Source organism: Haliotis asinina, chromosome 3 (assembly GCF_037392515.1).
Source record: "Haliotis asinina isolate JCU_RB_2024 chromosome 3, JCU_Hal_asi_v2, whole genome shotgun sequence".
NCBI classification, from domain to species: domain Eukaryota; kingdom Metazoa; phylum Mollusca; class Gastropoda; order Lepetellida; family Haliotidae; genus Haliotis; species Haliotis asinina.
The window spans coordinates 36,830,946-36,847,462 of NC_090282.1; the positions used below are offsets into that span (position 1 = coordinate 36,830,946).

General features: G+C 40.5%; 3 protein-coding genes across 3 annotated transcripts in view; 1 reads left to right on the forward strand and 2 right to left on the reverse strand.

The window, feature by feature from the left end:
• Positions 1 to 13,154, reverse strand: part of LOC137277919 (glutathione S-transferase A-like) — a 39,057-nt gene extending 25,903 nt beyond the window's left edge. Inside the window, exons 1-2 of the mRNA XM_067809929.1 lie at positions 12,960 to 13,154; positions 12,315 to 12,380 (exon numbers count right to left, since the gene is read on the reverse strand). Coding sequence (XP_067666030.1) covers positions 12,315 to 12,380; positions 12,960 to 13,070 — 177 coding nt within the window. The 5' untranslated portion in view covers positions 13,071 to 13,154. The remainder of the gene's footprint in view (positions 1 to 12,314; positions 12,381 to 12,959) is intronic.
• LOC137277219 (uncharacterized) lies at positions 4,145 to 9,431 on the forward strand. The gene is made up of 4 exons (XM_067808890.1): positions 4,145 to 4,267; positions 4,895 to 4,955; positions 8,149 to 8,468; positions 9,345 to 9,431. Exons 1-4 carry the CDS (start codon positions 4,145 to 4,147, stop codon positions 9,429 to 9,431), a joined length of 591 nt encoding a protein of 196 aa, XP_067664991.1.
• Positions 9,539 to 11,340, reverse strand: LOC137277924 (glutathione S-transferase A-like). The gene is made up of 3 exons (XM_067809934.1): positions 11,326 to 11,340; positions 10,488 to 10,565; positions 9,539 to 9,833 (listed from the first exon to the last, which is right to left on the reverse strand). Exons 1-3 carry the CDS (start codon positions 11,332 to 11,334, stop codon positions 9,618 to 9,620), a joined length of 303 nt encoding a protein of 100 aa, XP_067666035.1. The 5' UTR covers positions 11,335 to 11,340; the 3' UTR covers positions 9,539 to 9,617.
• Positions 13,155 to 16,517: the final 3,363 nt, after the last annotated feature.

Below are 16,517 nucleotides of genomic sequence, written 5' to 3' on the forward strand. Positions count from 1 at the left end.
ACTAGAAACACTCAAACAACGGCGTATAGTATTTCAATGGTGGAACAGAGCAGATCGGCGATATATCACATTTTTCACACACCTCAAATATACCCTAACATTTTGTTTTAGATTATGAAACTATCACTATAACTTGCAATACTCAAACAACGGCGTATAGTATTTCAATGGCGAAATGTCATATTTTTCACACACCTCAATTACGCGCTAACACTTTTTAAAGTCATGAAACTGTCACTACTACTTGCAAATACCTTTCAACTAAAGGTATGTTCTCCTTCTAAAAATTAAACGAATGTGTGAAAGAAGGTTTTATAATCACAATTTAGTCCATCTGTGTGGTGAATCGAGAATAGAAGCCAGTGAGCTATAACATGCCGACTTGAAACTTTACTACAAATCTACTGTCCTAATACGGACACTAATACCAATTATTCGACTTAAACTGAAGTGACAAAATAGTTAACCTATCTTCTACATGTTGGATTTCAGTTGTTACAACACTCAGCGAACTTAATCAACTGTTGAAAATAAACCGGGCTCAATCTCAAATACTACGCTGCCACCAGATTAGCTACACTGGCTACGTAACGGCCCGAGACATACGTTCAGCGACCTTTCGACGAGTTTCTTCTCCCCATCTATATATAGGCTCCCTGGCTCTACACGCCCAAGAACCGGAGGCGAGTTCAGAATCGCGTGCGCCCTGAACGCCCGCGAGCGCTCGATCCTGAACGCCTGTGCCCCGACGAGCGCTCGCGAGCGCCCGCGAACCATCCTCACACGTCCCACTTCCCTGCTAACTGTGGTGTACCGAAATCTGAACTTATGAAGCAATTTCCAAAGTTGGTACTTAGATACTGAGGGGGAATGTTGAATTTCCATTTCTATTTGCAATATGTGTAATGGTAAGTGTCTATTCTTGCTATATGTTAACTTCTGATTGTGATCTGGACAAGTTGCTTTTGAGACGAAAATGTCCTGGACACTAGTGTTTGAAGATAGTGTGTCGTTGTATTGATAACACTTACAATTGTTGTAGGCCTTGAATTAAAGCTTTGAAATCAGCAGTAAACGTCATTGTTTGAGTTGAATCAATCGCTAAATCAGTAGGATAAACAAATTTGCCCGTGTCTCTCGCTTACCTCGCTGTTACCTGAGCTGTTGCTGCACCCATGTCACAAATCTTCCACTATCGAATGAGAATAATGATGGTTTGTTAAACAATTGTTATATCTTGTTGACAAAACTTATAACAAAATTCTACAAAGTTTGTGTTTTTTCCTTTTTACCTTGGCGTTAGTTTGAGTCATTGACGATTATTCGTTTTTGAGTTAGAATGCAATTCATTGAGGAGATTTTGACTGTAATCTGTGTGGAAACAGGCGGATAGTAAATGCTATTGAGGGCTTGCTCAACCTTTTCAGCAACGATCATGTGTAAACCCGGGATTGAGTTTATAGTCCGAGACGTAACGTGTACACGAGACGGCCTATCGTCTCTTGTTCGCGAGACAGTGCGCTCCGCGGTGCCAGCTGAGGCGCTTCGCCCAAATTAATTCAATCACCGTGGAACCACCTCGATTGGGTGCGAACACGATCTACTGCTAGAGCAGCAAACATAAAACGTAAAACCGTTTTTACATCGGTAAACATGGTCGTGTTTTCCAATGATTATACTTCCAACAAGAAGAGTAGTCCGTATGAAAAAATGTTATTAGTGATTTTATTATATCCTCATTGTTATAACGCAAGAAAAATATCGCCATGTAAATTACGTACGCTTCAGACAGTCCAAGACGCAAGACGGATGTGTTGACTGAGCAATTTAGTCAGGCATCAGTTACCTCCCATTTCGCAGTTTCGAAGAAAGTAAACATGTTTCAACACAATAACAAACAGGTGTGCCTTGGTGTGCATTGGAAGCCGCATATATATTATGAATCTACGATGAATGAGCTTTCAGAAAATACTAAATTTAAGTTTCTGAAAAATATGTACATAGGTGAAATTCTCTGTTAAATATCGTCAATTTTTACTGAAATTATGCACATTTTTGTCATATTTTGACAATTTAATTTCCTCTTTTTATGCTTTCATTCACGCCATCCATTAACTTGACCATCAGTCAACAACTGTAGCAAATTGTGTTTAATTATTTTCGTACATAATACTTTTAGACGCGTTTTTGTGTGACATGCAGAATTTCTCTCTATGTGATCAGGCAGTCACGCGTGTGAGTGACCCCCTCTCAGGTTGTCACTTGTACACGTAACGGGAGACCGTCTCCCGTACACCTTACGTCCTCTACCATTTCAAACCCTAAGTCATGAGTGGACTTGAATATTGGCCAACATGATTTGAACTGCGGAAAGACTGGCAAGAATCTTACTTCTACCCAGCTGAAATACTCTGTGATGGTGTAGTATTTTACTATGGTGTGTGTGGTTATCAGGCACAAATCTGAAACTCTGGCCTTCATTGGAGCTTTGCCATACATCCTGATGATGCATGCTTATTTATTGAAGATGTTGAAGAGCAGCATAAATGTCATAGTTTATTAGCATGGTTACCTCATATACCTTGCTTGGTAATGTATAATTTATAACATTGGTTTATGCTGGAATTATGTAATTTTGTAGTGCTAGGTCACTGAGATACCATGCCAAAGTTAAGGATGAGGCCCCATTTAGACATATAATGCTCCGGGGTGACCAGTCCTTGCAGTGTTCACGAATGTTGTTTCAAGTTAACATGACCTTGGGTCCTGTAAGTTCCAGATGTCTGTCTGATCCACAAAAAAATTACAGGACCCATAGAGTAAAAATTAACCACACACTTCAGAGTTAGCAATGCTTATAATAGGAAGTGAAATTATTAACAAATGTAAAATTTATGAACAGCAGACAAGTGTGACATGTCACAACATGAGTGACAACTTGTGACAACTTGAGTCAATGTCATTCTGAAATACACAGTCAGCCACTGGGACCGGAAGGTTGTAGACTTCAATCAGGCCGTTGACAAATCTGCTGGCTTTGTCAAATGGTCAGACGCTATTCTTGTTGCCATTAAAGCCAAGTGCCAGGCAGGGACCAACGAGTACTAGTGTTTAATGTCTTTTGCTATGACGCCGCCAGGCCTGAAACATGATTATGAAAGTTACTGTAGCAGAAACATAGATGTGAAAGTAGGCAACACTGGACATATTGGCTCCAGGTGGCTCCATGAACTGTTGGCTCCAGCTATTGCAGTATTGAGGTCACTGGTATCCATGAAAGGTGTTTCTCATGGCTGAGTGTAATTTGTGTATGACAAGGAATGAAAAGGATGATTTCTTGTGCTGATGAATGCACTCTAAACTGTCATATCTTGTGTTTCAGTGTACAGTTTGGAGCTTGTTGTGGCTGGGATGGAACCTCTTTGTTATCTGTATCTATCTGGAGGTGGGAGTGTTGGGGGTGGTGGGGGTGGTGGGTGGTGGGTGGTGGGGGTGGTGTAATTTTCAACATTTTGGAGACTTTAGACGGAAGTGACAGGGTACCTAAGATGGAAGCCTCCTGTACATCAGTGTGTGTTTAATGACAGGTGTACCTGCACCATGAATGACTTAAAATCCCTGTAGTCTTCATGCACTGATCCAAGATGGCTCTAAGAAAATATTTCCCATCAATGTCAGTGATGTAGGGAACTGAGTCATGAGAAAGGGTATTAAAGCCATGGAGTTAGTAGGGTTGAATTTCCAGACCTGTGTAGAGATGATATTGAAATTTCAGTCAGTGTTAGGCATGTTAGGTGTATGATGACTTACAGAATATCAAGATCAAGATGGTGGTTTGGTTTATTGTCCATAAGGCAATGGCTCGTATACATAGTATTGTAATGGCAGGCAAAGTATGTACTTTGCAGACAGTGGAAAGCATGTATCATTTGGGGCAAGTTGGCAGTTGAAAAGACATACATTTAGAGAGAAATATGTTGGAATTGGTAATGTCAGTTAGTTATTGCATTTTAAGTGATCCATAGAATTAATGGGGACAGCACTGAAACGTATGTTGTTGATGTCTTTTGTGAAAATTTGACATCTTCGTGCCCATTCTAAATCTGTCATATATGAAAAATCATTCATAACCCGATATAGATGTATGAAAAAATCTGTGCCTCCCGAGGCAAGCCGGCCCATCCCACCAGAGGAGTTTGTGGATGGCTGCATCCTCCAGTACTATTATGTGGAAGTTATTCATGCTGCTGTGCAGTGTCTGTTATGGGTGAGTCCTCCTCATGCCAAACAATTGTCTGGCAAAGCAAGGTAATGGGTAACTTCTTTGAGATTCATTTTAGATGTAGGGAAGTACAATAATGTCAAATTTTGTGAATAACAACTTCTTCTATTTCATGTGTGTGACGTTTTCATAGATTCTTCTAATGTTACTGCTGTTTTACAACGATGATAAACCGATACCAACTATTTCAAAATCTCGCACCTATGAAATAAAAGAAATTGTTTGTCATAAAATGAGTCTTTATTATGGTTATGGGTAATCATAGACATACACTTCTTGTGTGGAGAAAATGATACGAAATATATGTGTATCCACAGGCATGGATCCTGAAATATGGATATAGAAATAAGGCGGCAAATTGTAGTTTTACTTTCTATATTTTTTTAAAATGGTTAATCTGTTGCTCTTGATGGTATTTCCTGAAGAACGTCATTCCCCATACTGTTTATGTGTATGGTTGAAAGGTGTCGTAAGTCTTTTGGGAGTGATTAGATTGAGATACTTTAACCCCTAAGTACAGAGTATAATGAGTGAAAAATTCCATGCCTGCATGTTTTGGAAAGAAAGTTCGAAATGTGATCTAATAGACCAATATTGCTGTGTTGCTTGCAGCTTCTGGGTTTTGTGGTGTCGTGTGTCACTATCTTCGCCTACACAGAAGAAGAGGAGTCTTGTAAGTACATTGCCAAATCTCGTACTTATAACCGCCCCAAAGTGAGTGCCGTGGCCAAGTACCAACCAGTGCAGGTGCAGGACAGCTGGTGTCTCCCAACATACGTCTCGTACACGGACAGTATTGAATGGTCCAATCAGAACCCTGCTCCAAATCAGTCCGAAGCATGATTTGATTAGTTGCTCGCTGGTCGAGCAGCCGCCTTCAAGCTAGTCAGTTTCAGGTTCGTTTCTTTTGCCAAAAATTGATTTAATTGGTGAGGTGCTCCCTCTCCCTACTGTCTGCTACAGTGCTGCTAGTGGTAAAGATTGGAGTTGAATGTTGCTTGGAACAGCATCGGGAGGGGTGCTAACTTTGTATTGTTGGTGGTTTTCACAAAATCGTATATTTCTTAATAATGTTTTTAACCTAAGCCTTCATTTATCCAATTTGTATTTCCCTGTAGTCATTCATCCCAATCTGTTATCCTTGTCCAGATGTCATACCTTGTTTTATGTCCACAAGTGGTAGAAGTTAACTCTGTTGCACAATATTCGACATAAAAAGCCCAATGTATACTTTGAAATTGAAAAAACCATATGCAAGAATATAAATTGACTTTCAGAGATTGAACAGAATTAAGCAAATATGATTCACTTAAATTCAATGCAAGCATATATCACTTCTACGATACTGTTGTCTGTAACATGCCAAGAAGAGATGGATTGTCATGTAAACATTTGGTCTTGGTGTGAATTTAAAAATTTCTCATAGATTAGACTAGAACATAGTCAGGAACTGATACCAAAGTCCATTCTGACAAGTGAGTAGGCTTAAGTAATGATGGATTGACAGGATAAATTATGGGCAGCCATCTTGGTTTCAAAATATTGAAATCAACTCCAACTGTTACCAGTATAACAAAACAGGCATTTTTGTTGCATTTTCATCGATGTTTATTTAAGAAGCCTTAACTGACTGTTGTGCTTTTCAAATTTTGATGAAACTTGTGTACTTTAAGACACAAGTGCCTGTTGTAGCCAGCTGCGGAAGCTATCTAAACCAGCACTGCTTTCAAAGAAGATGCTTTCACTTCATCATTATTTCACTTTCACTACAATAAGACTTCATTATACTATGGTTGTAAACCATGATTGTCCGTCCTTGTTAAGATGAAATCTACAGTATCAATGTTATGCTGGTTTGGAAGAGTCCATTCTATCAAGCTTCGCTCACTTCAGGTCATTTAGACATCACTTCAGTAGATCTCACCAAGAGAAATCCATTTTAATGTTTTCTCAAATCATGTTAATTAAGACGAATTTACTGACAGGTGTGTCGAGCTACACTTATCAAATGATGAACCTTTGACATAGTAAACTGCTTTCTGTTGAAACTGAACTTAAGGAGCTGTCCTCGGGGTCTTCACTGGCAGTTAGCTCACATTCTGGTTACACAGGGTCCCTAGCTCGTACCTGTTATATTATGTGAGCAAACTGATATATAAAGTTACTGATATAGCACCACGTGGCCACTGGATGTATCCATCAATGGTTTGTCTGATTCTCACTCAAATATTTTCAAGCCATGGTGATCCAACATGTTATTTCTGAGTGCTGCATTACACAACATATTGCAAAATCATTCATATTGGTCAGTGCCAAGGTAGATAATTCTGTGTACAATCTTCATGTTCTAAGATATAAGGCCTTGTTCCATTTAGTAGATTGACGTTGCTTCGAATTGGAACGTCAGGGTTCTGATTTTGACTTTGACAGAGCTGAGGTGGCCAGACACTGTACCTTTCTGATTATTCCTACCTGATGAGTGAACAGCACAGAGATATGGTTTACAATTGGTTCCGACAGTTAAGGAAGCCAAAACAAGGAAACGTTTTATCTCCCCCAGTTTTCCATGTTCATGTAGTAGTGTACATGCTTGACAGTTTTGCAGTTGAACAACATAATCATGGAAGATAGCAAAGACTGTTCAATGTAATGGGGAGTGTCTGTAGATTAATTAATGAAAAAGAGATTTATGAAAAAGAGTGAATGATGAGTTTCCTGATAGCAGGACATTTACTCGGTATTCTCTACTTGATTTTTGCAAAACATTATTTTACCATTTCTATACCTTTGGGTGTCATTGTTTTATAGATTTTGAAATAATTTTTGCCTTCTCTGATGCTTGTGAATGCAACCTTGACTGCAATTTAAATAAGTTGGAATCTTGCTTTTATGAAGCAATCGTTCTGAGATTGAAGTCCAATGCAGGGGAAGTAACTCTACACACTAAATGTTTGCATGGACATGTTTTTTTTTTCAATCTGTCACCCAATCCTTTACTGAATGCCATGCCACTCGTGCATTTTGTTGATCATATTGCAGAGATTTAGTTGGGTTCTGTATCTCTTCCACTTCATTTCGGTGCACGTGAGGTCTTACGCAGAGATAACTTCCTTTGTGTTTCTCGCAAATGCTTATCAGGAATATTAGTTTAGCGGCGCGGCACTGATTTTCTTCGAGGAGATCAGGATGTGAGAAAAATAAATATCGGTTGTGTCATTTATGAAATCATGTACCAGTTGTTTTATTGCATTGTAAAGATGTAGTCATTTAACTTAAACATTTTTGTAGTAGACATGCAAGTATAATGATACTGTTTGCAGTTAAACTTATTGACAAAAGCAATGTGGCGAATACTAGATGACATGAGAGCAATGTGTGTATCATCATCATCAGAAAAAGTTAGGCATGAAGAAGTCGATCCATGAATGCAGATTATGCTAATAACAACAATAACTAAATATCATTGTATTTTGATGATCAGCAGGTTGTTTTTGAGCAAAGGTTTTGATTTCAAAATTTTAAGTATTTCATATAATTTTGAAATTTGCTGAATTCTCTCTGAATTTAAAGCCTTTTAGCATGAGAAATGTATCATCCATTATTAAAAATACATTTGTTGCTTTGTTTTTTTTGGGGTTTTTTTTGGGTTAAAGCAGATAGCACAAACATTCCATGGTAGGTAAATCAAGACACATCACAATCAACACAATATCTTCTCTTCTTGTCCTTCATGATCATGCCATACTTACAGATTAATATTGAGTGTTTGTTTGCCCTTGCTAGAAAGAGCTTGTTGCAGTTGTCTTTGTGTAATTGTTTAGTGTGTGTGGTCCTCATGTTTAATCTGTTGGACAATCACTTTACAGCCAGCCCAGCCAATGATGAACTGGAGTTTGTCAAGATGCGATACCGCTCCCCAGCACACAACGTTTACAGAGACAATCAGACATTTGACCACGTAAACATGGCGGAGTTCACCACACTGGAGATGCCACCCAGTTACGATACCACAATGAGGGATAACAGTCTCGCGGACACAACCGCTGCCAACCTGTACTATGATTCTGATAGGCAGAGTGTTCGCAGCAAGACAAGCACACGGTTCTATTGTCAGGCATTGGTATTATTTCGACAACCTCCAGTGTGTAGCGGTGAGAGCATCCGCCCGGAGAGCGGAAGGTCGCAGGTTCGATCCCTGGTCGCGTCATGCCAGAAAATGTTAAAATACGGTACTTGTTGGTCCCAGTCTGGCGCTTGGTGTTAATGGATATATGAAGGACTGGTCGGATCAGAGTCAGTATTATCTGTCTGCGAGGGGTATTCATGCTTAACTGCAGCATGGTATCTCAGTGAGCTAACATCATAAAAACAGCGTCAGGGCTCAAGCAGCTCAACATACACAATCATGCTCGTCGTGATATGAGTGAAATATCCAAACGTTAAATCCCGTTTCACCTCGCTTCATATTATTTTAGTCTACTGTATTCAAGTGCCTTTACGCATGGTTCAATCTGGAAAACGGGGCAACGAAACCTCCTTGCTTTAGAATTGGCTCAATAAGGTATGTTTGAGCAGGGATAATTATATGGGCTCCCTGGTTTGAGCGAGAATCTGTTTAGTGGATCGTATGGTCGGCATCACGGCCATGATTGATACCATGTCACACCTGCACATCGCCCCAGTTTTAAATGTTTACAGAACACTTAGAATCAAACTTGAAACCGCAGTTGTGAAAGATAGCAGTTAAAGATTTTCATGATGGGGTAACTTATCCATAGTTATTGTTTAACAATATACAATAACTGTTGAGAATATGCAACTATTGACGGTCACAATAACGATGGATAAACAGCTGTCCCTGCAATATATGAAAATATGACATGCATATCAACCTTCATAATAATTTTATACAAATCCTAATCAATGCTGTTACCAAATCTATACTGAACAGTAAAGGAAACGCAAGTTTCGAGAAAAAAAAATAACTCTTAAAAAGTAACCATTCATGTTTATGTATTCTGTTGAAACACTTGATGAAAAGCCAGTTTCTTTTGCTGTTCAGTACATGTACCATGGTCAAAATGGGCAAACCTTGTCCTTTGACTCAAGGAACGGTTTAGTCAATCAGAAGGACCTGTTCGGGATGTGACTAACTTACACACCATAAACTTCTCCGCATGTTTATAAATACTGAATATATGGTGACTTGTGCAAACTGTCCCGGATCGAACAGCTTGGATCCTTTTCATAAACAAATTTGCCATGAATAACCGCTTTTATGGGAACAAGGCGCTCAGTGCTTCATCTTAGCTGTCTGTATTTTTCAACCAACTTTTCATATCGACCCCAACACAGACGAATCACTTTGTCCGTTAGCCCAGTGGGGTGGCCATGTTGTCTTCACGGACGGTCTGTCCTTGACCTTGTTGTAGTAGGCCTCCATCGCGGGGTATTTCCCAATGTCAAGGCCATAGCGTACAAAGAAAGCCACACATGGAAACAAAAAGACATCCGCCATGGTGAAGGTATTCCCGACGAGATAATCGCTTTCCTGAAACAAAATGAAAAATGGTACGTTTAGGGAACGGCATGTCACCGTTTATCGAAAATCCTTATACACAAGTGCATCAAAGATGAGCAAGAGAGCTGCTAGTAAACGCCCTGCTAATGATCGAGTCCCGAGCAGGCAAACCAATGACCAGTCAAACTGCTGGATCGTGTCATCAAACATCAAGGACACTGGCCATGGAGCTAGAACAGCTCCGATTTAGTCGCTGATTAAGACATCAACAACAACATGAACATAACAACAACTACAGATAAAGGACCCGGTACATAGGGGTTGAGCATTCTGTTCTTGGGAGGTGTGTGTGCGTGCGTTCGTTCGTGCGTGCGTGCGTGCGTGCGTGCGCTTTTTTAATATTTACAACACGTTTAGGGGCTACTTCTGGTCCCCTCATCAGATGAATGAAAGAATAATCATTACGAGCAAAACTGTGAGTATGTACAGGAAGCAAGTCAGATAGTTTTAGAGCTTACAGATTGAGATAACAGAGAATAAGGAGATAAAGCGATATGTTAAGGTAACTCTGTACATCTCAATTCAACATATCACGGCGTGTTGTAAATATTTAACAAGCAGTAAATCCACACCATATGTTGTATTTTATCATTTTCGCGTATTTCCTTAAGCAGGATCACGTACCTCGTCAATCTTGTCCTTGGGGAAGAGGAACCGGACATGAGCAACCTTTCTCAGGATTGTCAGAGCAATGTTGTCTGTCTGGCGTGAAGTCCAAGCAGGTTAACATTACATCTAGCACATGTATAGTTGAACAAGGATGGACATTAAAACATGGGACAATGTTTTTGGTGTCTTTCCCTCACCCCATCCTATCCAAAGTCTCATCTCCACCATAACCGGATGTAGCTAATCTGCGCTCAACTTCATCTCAAATAAATCCCCCTCCCAGGCACATCTCCACCCATCGCCAAACCAAGCTTAGTCTCCATCTCCCAAACAGTATAATCTCAACTCCAAAAATGGCCTCACTTGCACCTGCAGTACCCAATTTCACTTTCACCAATCGCATCGCCTGTACCCGAATCTTCCTCAGCTTTATCGTGACATACCCTTGCCGCCACACCCACAACTCCGAATTTAGTAAAATAATAAACAGATACTTGGCAAATATCAGGAATGATTCGACACCCCTGCAACAGTCTACCTGCCCATAAGCCTCATGTCACATCGTCGTGCGTTCAAAACCTACACTTACCCACTACACACGATTCCTTAGCCCTGACGGCTCACGTACAGCCTCAACCTTTAACCCACTAACTCAAGTACAGTCGAATATACTTATGTATATTTTGGCAGTGTAGGTAAAGTCGAAGTAGATACTGCAACAACTACACACTTTATATACATATGATACGGGACCATGTCGGGATAATTTCAAAGTACAACCAAACACCAAATATATGTATATGCAGGCTAAAAGAAGTTTCCCCTGACTGCTGTGTCAGTTACTGCCACCCACCTCATACATTCTCTGCAACACTGCGCCCCGAAGTGAGCAATCATCCGGAAGGAGTTTGATGCCTTGATACTGAAACTTGTCTTATGAACAGAACAGACGAATGCTCATCTCACTTTACAAATACGGAACCCATGACTCATATCACATCACTGGGTTCTTTGTGTCAAGTTGAAGGAAAGCCAGATATGAGGCACGGTCGGGTATCGATGGTGCGGACACACGAAGACTCACTGCACCATTAAATAGTGGACACATTCCATTATAAACAAATATGACATGCAAATCTGATGCCTTTACTTGCAGAATATAGTGAATCGGGGAGTTCGGAATGTAAAACGAAAAGGCTGCACTATCATACTGTTCTGGAAATTATATCTCAAGGTTTAAATGCATCTTAAACTACATCCAAAGTTGTCTATCATAGGTAAGTTTGATCGGTTTAGGTTTCATTTATTTTCAAAGATGGAGAAATTTCCGAATCGAAGTGGTAAAGGCACGCAACCGTGACGGAAATAAGTCTACACGCCAAAAACAACGTATCGCTGATTTGCTATTTCTAACCGCCACTTAACATTATTTCTATAACACGATGGTAGTCCGTAAAGAACAGTGTCTGTAGCAGGCAAGCTAGTAATTGTAATTCATGAGTTTTGTCCTGCGCAGGCAACACACATGTCGAACTCGACCATCGGACCAAATAAGAAACCTCATAAAAACCCAACAAAATGTTTCATAATCAGAGTAATCATGTTATCTTCGGCCAAATCTGTGCAATGTTCTGAGGCGATGGGTACGTAGCCTAGTGGTTAAAGCGTTCGCTCATCACGCTGAAGATCCGGGTTCGATTTCCCACATGGGCACAATGTGTGAAGCCCATTTCTGGTGTCTGCCACCGTGTTATTGCAGGAATATTGCTAAAGGTGGCCTAAACCTAAAGTCACTCTCTCACACTGTACAGTGTTCTGAATACTCCCAGAGAAGAACACTACCTCCAGGTACAGACAAACGGCACCGGATTCCTTCAACACCGTGCTGCCATCTTGGAAGATCGGCACCTGGGGGAAACAAAACAACTTGGTAAAAGACAGTATTTCTTACTCTATGAAAAGTTGCTGAATCTTTCCTTCCTCTTTCCATATCATTCATGTTCATGCAGCAGTACTGCTTTTGCTTAAACAAAATTAATTCACATAATTATATCTCCCTTCAAGTAGCAACACACGTTTTGAATACACATTCCTAATGCATTTTATCACTTGATTAACAAATACAATTAAATATTTCAAAATGTGACATTCCTGAACAACCCGTCACTATACTTATACAAAGTCACGGTCAGTAGAAGGCAGACATAAAATACATGCTTTTGGTTGTATACATAAACAATAATCAACAAAACACAACAATAAAACCCGTTTAACTGCAATAACGAGTAAAGTGTAACGGATATTTTGTACAACATAACATGATGAAAAAAACAACAAAAAAAACCCACAGTTTCTTCGGCACGATAGGGACACAGCACGAAGTGCGTTGGATCAAAGTGAAAAAACACGTCTCATGGGAAGGAGAAACACAGCACAACGGTGACGATTGAAAAGATAGCCTATTATATCTGATGCACTAAATTTCACCTGCCCTCGCGGATTCAGTTTCATGACCTCATCAGACTTCAGGTCTTCAAGGGTAAACCTCAGCCTCTTGTTGGGATAATCTCTCACTTCTTTCTCCTCAAGGACGAGCATCACCTTCCATCAAGGAGCGCTCCCTGACGCCCAATGTAGATGCATGTCTGCAGACGCACCGGTCAGTGTCGAGAACTTGCGGTTACACACAGGTCCAAGTTGAGAAGTAACCACGAGCCGTACATATCGACTCAAAGACCACAACATGCTGACTGGCCAGTGGTACAGGTGCCCTGAATATCCTGGTTCACCTGTCAATAGTTTTGAACAAGAGATAGTAAAGCAGGGCTGACACAACGCGATAGTGGAGCAGGGGAGGTAACTCTAATCTCTTTACTATACTGGTTATTCACTCATGAAATTAACATGTTAATAATAAGCCTAAAACAGTTACATAAAATCACATCTTAGGTTGAACAACACTGCATAAATGGTGTAACTGCAACATAAACCTTGCAGCATTGTTGGTCAGTACGCCATGTGGTACAATTCTTTATAGTTTTGTACGTACGTAATAACCAGCGATATATTTTAATCTAACATTTGTTATGTAACATTCCTGAAAGCAGTTGTGTTGGGATTCTACTTTATACGTTGTGCCTTTAGTTTCTTTTTCTTTTGTTGTTTGTCGCCGTAATATGGCGGCGATCTGTAAATATTCTAGCAGACAAGACATTGCAGTGATCAAATATATGGGAATCGATCCGAGTCTGACCGTTAGTCGCCTCTTACGAAAAGCATGGGTGACTGACGATCAGTTCTAACCCAGATCGTCACGGGTACATTATCGTTGTGACAAGACATAAGATAGGATTTCGTGTGTGCGTGCGTGTGTGCGTGCGTGGGTGCGTGGGTGCGTGCGTGCGTGCGTGCGTGTGTTTTGTACTTTTGTCATTTTCAACTTCCGGGGGGCAAAGAGTGGGGAGTGTTGATTGAGAATCAGAACATGACCTAGGAAAAAACGGGGATCCACCACTGGAGTATTATATGCGCTTTTCATGTGATTTCTAATCAATCATTATTGTTATTTGTAAATTATTGTTATATTACTCTAATTCCGATAATGGATGGTTTCAGTTCGATGGATGAAATGTGCGACGCAATAAGTAAGCGTCACTTTCCTCTTATAGTATGGGTCGTTACTATTGATATCAAGGACTGGTTTGGCTGAACCAGAATTGCTCTTTTTGAGATCGATACTCATGATGTTGATTTGGTACAGACTATTCACAGACCACAGCCATATAGCGGGAGCATTTCTGAATGTAGCGTAAAACCACACCCCACCCCCACCCCACCGGAATCACTGTCCTGCAGAGGTGCAGTGATGGGGTGACTGTCCGCCTGCGTTTGCAGTGATCGCGTGCTTGTTTTGGTGGCGAATGTATGATCGGTGTACACGTATGACAATGTATATCAAGGCAATTTGAGGGTACTATAAAGACATTACCCATCTGAAAAAACACAAAATCTCTACCTATAGTACCTTAAGCCACAGCTAGTTCCTTATGCAAACTGCGAACCAGAGACACATGGATGTATCGCCAAAGTGTGAAAATTTATCAGTGATGTCATTTGGCGGAAATATGCGTCATACTCCGACTTTCCATTAACATACTCTCAACTACTCACAGAGATTTGTTGTTGACCAGCTGATCAGTGGTCACCACACAGACAAACATGTATAGACGGAGAAGGTTTCCACAGTGTGGAGTACATACAATTAATCCGTGTATCATGTGAGACGTGGAAAGAGAAAAATTCGTACTTTTTGTACTAGTTAAATATTCTCTGAATACTTTCATAAGACGTATTCAGGGATATTTGTAGTTCCAAATATATCAATAGAATTACACGTTATTAGTATCATCAACCCCGGTATTGTGAATTTAGTTTTACGCCGCCCTTGGCGATATCCCAGCAATTTTCCGTCGGGGGACACCTTCCGCCCAGGGGCACCAGACGTGCTTCACACCTTGTACCCATATGGGAAATCGAACCCGGGTGTTCGGCGTGAAGAGCGAACGCTTTAACTGCTAGGATACCCAACCGCCACAGTAATGGTGTTGAAGGAAGGCTAAATTCACGCCCTAAGCGTCATTAATGAAGGGCCAAGCTATTAGTAACAATTCTTAAAAGTGAAATCTTCGTTTTTGTTTCAAACAAATACAACTGCGGTTTTTTACAAACCTTCTAAACAGTAAAAAAAAACACATTTATTTCTTTAATGTCCGATACATTCTGTTTCAAACGACACACATTTTATTCAAAATGTGGACATGGAAATCGATTTGTTGACACTGGCTGAAAGGTGTCCAACCTAGACTAATGCTTAGTCTTTGAATAGATAATCATAAATTTTGATGACAACCAACAAACCTAATATAAATTGAAAAGGAGCCCCAGGGAGACCAGGGATACTCAGCCTGGGGGGAATCTAGACTTGCTTCATTTAGGACTTGAGCATTGCAGGGAGGCTAGGATGTAGGGAAAATAATGTGGTTCAGGAACTGTGAGAGTGTCAGACCATAGGCCTGGTCAACTTCAGCAGTAGGTTGCTATCCGCTTTTATGTGAGTCAGGGTGCTGTTAGTCGACTGTGACAGCGATTTCAAGAATTCAAACTATAGTCAGCAGTCTTAGATGATAAGCAAATGATTAACGCTGCGGTACGACACCTATTCCTTAACGCAGCAGATCTTCCAACAGAACACGCCAATGTTGACAATGTAAGGATATCCATGAGCACCGGTCGTCGACGTTTAAAGGCTGCCGGAGTCTGCTGTAGGCGACTTGCATTTCGTCCACCACTAACACCACGTCAGAGGCAAGAGCGTATGAGATGGAGTAGACATCATGACCAGTGGTCTCGTGTGCTCATCACAGATGAAAGCAGATTCAGTTTGTACGTCCAATGTGGTCGAAAGAGGACAGACAGACAAGGCATTATCTCTTCTGTATCATGTATCTCTTCTCCACCTAGCGTACACACAATACAAGTTGTTCACTGGCCAAGAGGCGAACATGGGTTGATGTATCCTCGATGTTTGTTTATGTTCCCTATGTTAACTTTGAATTGTTTGAAGCAAAGGTACAAAACTTTTTGTAGCCATTGCTAGAATTTGCTAAGAAACCGAATTAACTGAAGTTATCTCCCTTCCATCGCATGAGCAAAATATCGGTAATTTCCGTATATCGTACGTGATTCATTGTAAGTCGAGATAAAGAATTACTACAACGAAGTACCAAATGAGTTTGGCAATCCCAGCGGAGGGGTACATAGAAAATGTTACGCACTTTTAAGGGGGGTATATTGAAAATACCAGAAAAGCCCTCAGCCAATCACAAAGCGATATCTAGGCGTGACGTGTGATAGTAAACATTATAATGACATTCTTAGTTCTATAATTTCTAATAAACGTTTGTAGGCTTGTGTCAGGCTGTACATCGTTTGACTCTTTATTAATGACGTCTATAGTCCTTTGGCTCAAAAGAAGACGATGAATTG

What these genes read in the sequence shown, in the direction of transcription:
- LOC137277924 (XM_067809934.1), bottom strand. An exon ending in CCAAGGACAAGATTGACGAG is followed by an intron (nt 9,834 to 10,487) that starts GTACGTGATCCT and finishes ATTTTGTTTCAG; the next exon opens with GAAAGCGATTATCTCGTCGG.
- LOC137277219 (XM_067808890.1), top strand. Translation starts at nt 4,145, where the DNA reads ATGAAAAAATCTGTGCCTCCCGAGGCAAGCCGGCCCATCCCACCAGAG. An exon ending in CTGTGCAGTGTCTGTTATGG is followed by an intron (nt 4,268 to 4,894) that starts GTGAGTCCTCCT and finishes TGTTGCTTGCAG; the next exon opens with CTTCTGGGTTTTGTGGTGTC. An exon ending in CGGAGAGCGGAAGGTCGCAG is followed by an intron (nt 8,469 to 9,344) that starts GTTCGATCCCTG and finishes TTTGCTGTTCAG; the next exon opens with TACATGTACCATGGTCAAAA.